Source organism: Sesamum indicum, linkage group LG3, assembly GCF_000512975.1.
Source record: "Sesamum indicum cultivar Zhongzhi No. 13 linkage group LG3, S_indicum_v1.0, whole genome shotgun sequence".
NCBI lineage: Eukaryota > Viridiplantae > Streptophyta > Magnoliopsida > Lamiales > Pedaliaceae > Sesamum > Sesamum indicum.
The window spans coordinates 16,634,284-16,643,966 of NC_026147.1; the positions used below are offsets into that span (position 1 = coordinate 16,634,284).

At 30.8% G+C, this 9,683-nt stretch overlaps 1 protein-coding gene across 1 annotated transcript in view; it reads right to left on the reverse strand.

Moving 5' to 3' along the window:
- LOC105158598 (probable N-acetyltransferase HLS1) overlaps nt 8,571-9,683 on the reverse strand; it is a 2,205-nt gene continuing 1,092 nt past the window's right edge. Inside the window, exon 3 of the mRNA XM_011075395.2 lies at nt 8,571-9,637. Within this exon, the coding sequence (XP_011073697.1) occupies nt 8,773-9,637 (865 nt within the window). The 3' untranslated portion in view covers nt 8,571-8,772. The remainder of the gene's footprint in view (nt 9,638-9,683) is intronic.

Consider the following 9,683-nt stretch of genomic DNA (forward strand, 5'->3'; position numbering starts at 1 on the left):
TTTTTGTTTCTTAGATTTTACATAAAAATTTTAACACATTGTGCTGTAGATCAAATTTTTGGTTTGTCCCACCTTAAATGCCACTTGGTGGTGGTTATATTTCAGATTTTTAAAGGTATAAAAAACAAATACTTACGTTGGAAATCTTACATCAAAAGTATTCAAATGAAACAATTAAAAAGATGCTATTAAAGTAGGCTGATATGTTAGTAAGTCTCAAGTTGTGATTCCTTAGTTGTGAGATCTCAACTTTGTTTTTCTAGGGTAAATTACAACCATTCGTTTTAAAATTTGGCATAATTACGAATATTTTCTTGTTGTTTGCAAAATTATTAATACCTTTTTAATTTTAGTAGTTGTCTAACAATTAATCTAATTCGTTAGTCTTTATTAGGTGTCCATATATTTTTTATGGTGAACTAACCATAATGCCCTTGTGTACTAAAAACTATAAGTTTACTTATTCATTTATTTATTATGAATTAAGTGGATAATTTTATTTTATAATTTATAAAAATTTTCCATCCACCTCGTCTAATCTTGAAAAAAAATACAGAAAGGACAAAGTTGATAATTTCATACCTCCATTGAAAGATTACATAATTTCATCAAACATCATGAGTGTATTCGTAATTTTTCAAACTATTAGGAATATTCGTAATTATTGCAAATCTTATGGGAGATTGTTGTAATTTACCTTTTTTTTTTCTTTTACTAATAACAATAAATAAATCACAATAATTAACTCATCTTGATATATTGAACAATATCTTAATTTAACCAATACATCAATAGAACTAACAATGACAAATAAATTATAACTCACGTAAAGTGAAACAAATGTACCCATATATCTAAAGGACTCAAAACCATGTCATTGAATATATTCATGAGACTTTAATTTTAGCCTCAATCACTAAGTACAAACATAAGTACTGGTCATAAACCCAATCTTTTCTTAATGAGTGTCCAAAAGTAATTAAAAAATCTAAATAAATTAGTATTTTTAATAATATATTTCAACTGAATAAACTGAAATATAAAAAGAAAAAATAGAATGAAATTATGTACATGGAAAGTGGAGAACAATGAGTAAGTTGGATGTTATGGCTAATGAGGCCTCGGTTAATTGACGTAATTGAAGTCCCAAAATTACAAGATTATCTGTAAGGATTCTACCGATGTGTGGAATATTATTCTATTTTAATAATATGTGTCCTTCTACTTTAATAGTAATTGTTGATTATATATAGTTATTTGATATTAATAATCAGTATATGATTGTTGATAGTTATTGACTATAAATATTTGATATTAATAATTATAATCGATTAACTCAAAAGGTAATAATTCACCACTTTCACTACAAAAAAATTGAAAGTTATGAATAAAGATAAGAGTAATATATTTGGTTAAATAATATATTCAAAATTGAAGAAATAAAATAACAGACCAAATTTTGGGGACACCAAAAGTCGCCTCTGTAATAATAACAGTTATGTATAGGCACAAAATTTTTTAAATAATTAAATATTATTTACTAATTTTTTATTGTAGGAAAAATAATTATATAGAAATAATTGAAAATAAATAATTTTGAAAGATAATATTTAAAGCAGGAAAAAGAAAAAATAAAATATTACCTAAAAGTACATAACTGTTTAAAAAATTAATTTTACTTTTTATTTTCACTACTTACATCATACATTCTTCAATGTTACTTTTTTTTTAATAAAAAATTACTTCTGTAAAAATAATTTTTTTATTTCCCTTAAGGGTATTTGCAAATATTTAAAATAAGTACTTATAAGTTTATTATTAAAAATCAATTGAAAAGATTATTTTTATTTTACAACTTCTATTTTTAAATTATTTAAATTAAATTAATTGAAGTAAAAAATTATAAAAAAACTCCTTGCTAACTTTTGTAACTCATTGATAAAATTATTAATATTAAACATATTTTTCTAAAAATTCCAATTTCACCCTTTTTGTATTTTTAAGTTTTATTTTCAAATATTCTCATTTTTAATTATAACTTAACTTACAATTTATTTTCATCGTAAAAATAAAAGCTATTACAAGTCATTTACAAATACTCGTCTAATATATATTGTGAGGAAGGGTTTTAAATTACAAGTGAGGAATATTGGACCTCGGTTGAGCCCAAACTGATAATTGGGCATGAACTCCGGCCCAAATCTCAAATTGAGAGTGCACTGTGTTACGTCAGCCCATCAGACCATTGCATGTCCTCTGGGATCTAAGAATTTTAACACCCCTCCTACAAAATTGAATGAAAATTTATATTTATTTTTTATTAATTTATTGAAAATTTAATACGAATTAAATTATTATTATTCATTAAATATAATTAGTAATAATTTTTACATAATTATTTGAATTTTATTGCTAATATTAATTTTTTATTGACTATTGACCATTTTATAATTATTAATACACACAAATAAGCAAATTCTTTAATTTCTTTGTTTTGTCCGAACAAATTATGTTGTCGTGAATTTATTTTTAAGTTAAATGTATTAAATAATAAAATAAAATTGTAGCTGAAAAGAAAAGACGGGCGCGCACATACGTAAATCAGCAAATCTTCACTACCCGCAGCTACTTTGTCCACAATTTCCTCGTACCTAAACCACCTACTATTAGGTGTGAGTCAACTGGCCAAAAAAAAAACCTTATTTATAACAATAATTATTATTGTTTTGTTTTCACCTCTTTGAGCATATTTATTTTTATTTTATTTTTTTTTAAAAATAATTACATTTATATCTACACGAATTCGCAAATTGAATAGGAATGAAAATACGCAAACAAAAAAAAAAATATTCGAGGAGGAAATGAGAGATATTTTGTTTAACCACAAAAAATTATTAATTCTTTTCTTTCAAAGAATTTCCATGATAGACCAAAACAATCATTTATAGGATTAATGATTTCTAAAAGCGGATTCATTTAACTATCTGCATTTGATGCAGTTATTTAATTTGAGAATCAAAATAGTAAGCGATAGAAAAGACTAATGATTTGTTCGTCTATCTACGGCCAATCTACGGTAGAAGAGAAGGTTGGAACAATTATTTATTTTAGTTCAGGATTCCTTGTCTCTTATTTTTTTGGAGGAAAACAATTCTTGATTATTGGTACAAAAAATAAAGTAGCTGATTCAGTAGCACGGGCTACAATAAAGGCCTGGTGTCATTGTGTTAATAAAAAATGGCTCAGGGGGATGTTAACGAACTGGTCAACTATAAAAATGAGACTTCATAAGTTCAGGAATTTGAGAATGGAATAAAAAACGAGAAGACTCAATTGTCTTCCAAAAAGAGACGGGGCTGTTGTGAAAAGACAATTATCTCGCTTGCAAACATATTTGGGCGGGATTAAATATATGATAGAGTTACCTGATAATGTAATCATTGTTGATCAGCATGAAGAATATACGGCCCTACGAAAGTGTATCACTTTGGGAATTCCAACAATTTGTTTAATCAAATTGTGACCCTGATCTTACAGATACTTTAATTCTAGCGAATGATGACGCTATATCTTCAATCCGCTTAATTCTTAACAAATTAGTATTCGCAATTTGTGAGGGCCGTTCTAGCTATATAGAAATCCTTGATTAATAATAAGATAAATCACTTTTACTTCAAAAATTCGATAAATTTCTGAAATCAATTATTATATTATTTATGAACTTTGAGAAATAGATAAAAATAATTGAGGATATTATGTGATTAGTTAGTATTCCAAATATTAGTTGGTATTCAAAATATCCTATTTCAAGTAGACAAAGAGATGGTTGAATCAAAATAATTTTGTGTAAAGTTCTACTTTTTGTTTTTCAGAGGGCAATATGAATGTTCTATCATGTTCCATTAACACACTAAAAGGGTTATACGATGTATGATTTATAGTTTATTTACACAAATTATTTTTATATTTGTTTAGTTACAAAAAATCACTCATGCTAGTTAAAATTTACGGTTAATTTGTATAATATTGTGGACGTTTTTTAAAGGTGTATGTGTAATTTTCTAAAAAGCAGGGGTGATGAGTAAATAACATCGACGCATCTGATGGATGTATGTGTAATATTACTAAAAAATAAAAATAATTTGTGTAGATAAAGGAATTAGAAGGTGTAAATATAATTGTCCTTTAAGTTTATTTTAAATGTATTTACAAACTGTGTGTCCAGAGAATCCAACCCATTCCTTCCTTTTAATTAACTAAGAATTAGGTTAAGTTTGGCACGCATAAATAATTATGCAGATAAACCCGGTCAAAAACTTGCCTAACCCAGTTTTAAAGTTCAAAGAGAAATGTGCTTATCTAGTTAAGAAATATTAAATCATAATCTTTTTTAATCCATTAATTATTAAATCAGACTGAACACGTTATGACTATTTTAGTTAAGAATCTTAACAGCCACAGATCGTTCGATAAGCCCGTTTGGCTTGCGATGGTACCCCTACCGTATTACATTTTATCACTGCTAATTATAAGACACACCCTATTTTTACTAGTATGATATAGTCTTAAGCAAGGACAGACATCATCAAAAGTTTATATTTATCATTCCGTTAGTCTAGTGACTCTGATAATCACATAGCTAAAATTCCAAGGTATCATGGTTGACCCACCTAATAGGACGGACGACACGACTTATGATCTAATTTGGTTACTCACTGTGACTTGTCTCCTAAAAAATATTCGGTAAAAAATAAGTTGCCTACTCAATAAATATAATTAATTAGATTATATATACCCCTACCCGGTGAGACAAATTTCACGTAATGACAAAACCAATAGATATTTATTATGCAGTGACCATAAATTCATTAGGTAACCAATACCAACAAATACATCAATCCACAACATCATACCACTAAAAACTCATAATGCTGTAATTGAAAGCTATTTTAGGTATATCCTTCTCCGTCATCCTCAATTGGCAATAACCAAATCTCAAATCGAGTTTTAAAAATGTTGTAGCTCCTTTCAAATGCCGCCACTTAACGGCTTTAGACTATCGTTAAGTATTTAACGGTTATTCACTTGTTGTCCTTAAATTAAAAAAAACAAAGAAAGAAAAAAGACATAAAAGATGCAAATGTGTGAAATATCTATAATATGGGACCAAAATAAAAAAACAAGTTGACTTATGGAACCAAATTATAATTTACTTGTTTGTAATTCTCAAACAATAAAAAAATATTTGTAAGTAGCGATAATTACACCGTTCTTTCCTAAGGTTTGGTGCAATTACACGTAGACTTCATGTGGTTTGGAAAATTGCATCTAGTATCCATGACGTTGTTTTCACCTAACAAATAGATCCATTTCGTTAGTCGAAATTCAATTGACATGCAATAAGTTTGTAGTAAATCAATGAATGTAAATATGAATTTTTGTTCAATTGTGTTGCTAATATCAACAAATTCAGTAAATTTTTTATCAATAAATGGATCAAATTATTAGACAAAAACAAACGTAAGAGGTAGTGGATACAATTTTTCACACTATAAAAAACTTATGTATAATTATATCAAATTTAAATATATATATATATATATAAAATATAATTATCTGTTATGATTATGCCAAAGTTTAGATAACTTTTCTGTAATTTTATCTTGTGAGAAGACACAATTAGTTGGTGGTGAGGTGGATTGGAAGGTAAAGAGGAAGAGAGTGGGAATTGGGATTAGCCAATAATAAGCAGGTAATTTGGAGCGTGCGGCGGTTCAAAAGGAGAGGGGGGAAGGAAATAATTAGACAGCATCATATGTCCCATTCATGTTGTCCAGTGCGCAACTCAACTCAGGTTTTTTGTCGGTCGGCATCAGAATATTACTTGTGCATCATCATAAACCTAAAACGCCAGAATTGGGGCATTCACATTTATTTGTCCCTTCATCTATCCCACTACTATTCACATCATCCATATTGCATATTTTAAATTCATTTAATATATACCACATAATTTTTATACCTATTGCTTTTATATAATAAATAAATATAAGAGACAATAAGATTTGAAATAAAAAATTCAATTCTTTTAATCCCACCGTCACACTTGTTTCAACCATCATCTTCGTCTCAATAATATATTATTATGAATTTCAAGATAAATTTCATTTCTATTTTATCTAGTCATCAAAAACCCATCACCCACATCGGTCTTCTGTTCTAATTGGATAACCTATCTACATGCATTTATATTGAATACTCTAATTCAATCAAAAAATTAATTTCTGAGCGGTCACTTTAGGAGGAGGAATAGAGAAGTTTATGATATGATTTTAAATATTTAAGATGTATCAAATGTTATAATATAAGTAATTATTTGATAATTTTTGTGAAATCAATCGTGACTTAGAGGTTTCTTATTTACTTGCCGAAATTTCTTTATATTATGAGTTATTTAAAGATTTTATATTTCAATGATTATGTGATATTTTTTTATACTAATTTATAGGTATAATTTTTTAGTATCAAATCATTATACATTAGTCGTCACAAATGAGATAGAATTAGAGAATTTACATGTAAAAAAATTGTGTACCTTCAAATTATAAATGTACCATTTTATTCTATTTGCAATTAGATGATTTTTGTACTTGTCTTAACTTATACTTTAAAAAATTATAAGTGCGAGGGCAGTCTGTGATGACTGTCTTGAAATTTTGTCATAATTATAATATTTCATCATTATTTGAAAAATTATAAATACTTCTCCTAAAATTAATGGTCGTTTGACAAATACCCCTGTATGACAGCCCATTACAGAAGGTATTTGTCAAACGATTGTTAATTTCAAAAGGTATTTATAATTTTTTAATTTATAGTTATAATAATTTTTTTAAAAAAAAAAATCTATTATCATTTACTCATCTCGAATTGTTAACGGGATTCTCTCTCTAACGACTTTAGAGAGACGTACCTTATACTCGTGATAGCTCTAATTATGGTCTCAACGTGAAGAGTTTTGCTTCTTCCAGATTTAGTGGAACTTTTCTATAAAACTAAAATTATCACAACGGTGAGTGGGACCGCCTTAACTTTTGATTTATGAGATTTCATCTGCATTTGGATAAAATTATTTGGATTTGACCAATCCATTACAAACGATTCCATATTAAATGAATTTAAAATCTATCACAATATTATATAATATAGTTTAAAATAAAAGTTCAAAAATTTAAAATCTCTTGCGACGCATATTTATCTAAATAAATTTGATGAATTTATTATTATGAATTTGAAATTCTTTAATCCAAACATGTTAAAACAAAATACTATGTAAGATATTACAGAGTTTGGGATAATTAATGGTCGAATAATAGCGCATTATTCTCGTAAAAGATAAATCAGGGTTCGAGTCTTAACAGAGAGTTGGAGAACTAATTATGGCATTTTTTTTTTTTAAAAAAAAAAAAAAAAAACAAACCTCTTCGGATTATAAGAAAATTCAAGAAACAATTACAACATATAGACTATATTGCTTGTATCTTATAGGATTCCACTTCTGGAAATGTGACCAGACCACATGGTTCTTTGTACTCTTGCCAGAAAAACGTAATAAACGAAATAAAGACTTTAGTCGCCCACATTCATAATGCTTGTACGTTTTCATGTACAAATTACAGCTGGAAAATTCATTAGGATTCGGAAAGATCCATGTTGTTTATGTAAATTTATACTCAACAAGTGTGAATGCTATAATGGTATTATCATGAGGTGATTTAATGGTGCACACTTGATACTAATACAAATTCATATAAACGATATCAAATTTCTAAAAAGAAAAATTAGTGTAATTTCACAAGTTATAAGAATTTTGGAATTTGATAAGAATTGCCGGTGTGGCCTACATTTGACTAAAGTCTGTGTGAATCCTCTTCAAATCTCATCTCCGCTTGCCATGAATAATCAAAGCTTCACGAGTCAACTCAACTAATCTTGCACGTCTATTTTGTCCTATCTTTACTATCATTGAAATACAAGCACATAAAAAGAAAATAAAGTTGATATAAGTTCAATTAATTGTATTTGAATTATAAATATATTGCAAATTCGCAGTTAGTAACCACCAAAATTACTAAATTCTTACTTTTTAATAACGTTTCAAGTACGAAACATATAAATGAGTAATAATATGAGCATAAATAAATTTCCTTGTAACAATAATGAAAATATGTGTATATAGCGCCTGGGGCATGCAACATCTCTAGCTAGGGTCCCCGTCCCCACCCCCACCTCTGTCCGACCCATAAAAGAAAACTGCCCTCCAAACACAGCGCCCCTGGTTTCTCCAATTCTCGTCCACCACCCAAAAAGACAAGTCACTAGCAAAGATTTTCACACACATGTCACACATCTTTTCAGGGTATATCCCACCTCAATTACACCATCACCATTATGATACAATTTCACAGCGCCCTCTCCTTCTCTCTCTCTCTCTCTATATATGTGTGTAAGTATGGATGATCATACCATGACAGTATGGAATATATGATTAAAGTCTGTTTGGCTGAAAGAGGATCTTGAAAAAGGAGATGTATTCCCTTTACAACAATAACAACTAAACAACAAAACCCCATCCATATCTTCTCACGATTCCCCCCACCTCATAACGCTCTGGAAACATGATTAATCCCAAACAAACAAAACCTTGAGAAAATTGCAAAAAGGGACCCTGTCTTTTGCTAAATTCGATTCTCTTTCTACCCTAACTACATGTTAGAACTCTCTGGGATCAACAAAAATGGATAGACCAGGTGGAGACTTCGTCCAGTCACCGACAGACCTGTCACTGTAGTTTTCCCCCAACCGCTTGATGCACCATAGATCCTCGGCGCACGATAGGCTCTTCCAGTGGGGTATTCCTAACCTGAGCGGTTCGCGGCTTGCCACCTCCGTGGCCACCACTCCGCAGCCATGCTCTTGGGCCAAGTTATGGGCCAGCCCACATAGGGCCCTCATAAACTTCGCCGCGTTTGGGCCTTCCCCTCCAAGCCCATACAAGAAATGAAACCCAAACGGCCTGAAAACTTCGGGTATCGACGGCAGATGCAGCCACGGCAAGGCCCGGTCCACCACGCGCGTCGTCTTCGCCACCGCTCTCCTCACCCGCGATGCGCCCCGTACCTCCAGCCTGAAAACATCCATACAGTTCCAAACACTAAGAACCGCCCACGTCTCCGGCGGAGCCACCAGGAACTCCGCGGCCCCCGGCCAAGACTCTGGCCAGTACGATCCCTTCGGCACGGCAAGGAACGTGCCCAGACTGAGCTTATTGTTCAGAACCGCGTCAATGTCGCGGGGGAAGAACTCGGTGGTGGAGAAGCGACGGCGGTACAGTACCTCGGCGTCGGCGGGACTGAGCTTAATAATCGTGACCCGCTTGTCGATCCTGACACGGTGAGCGAAAACGGGCTGGACAAGAATGGCCGGCGTACGGAACTTGCAGTAGTCGCATTTCTGAGTGAAGAGCTTGACGGACGCCTGATTGTCAGTCTCTGTCGCCATATACGAATATTCAGCACCATTCTCACCGAACCACTGCTCCATTCTGCGCACTAGCTTCAGCCCAATTCCCATCCTCCTGTCCCAGAAAACAAAAAATCAAAAAAGAAAAAAAAACCCGTAAA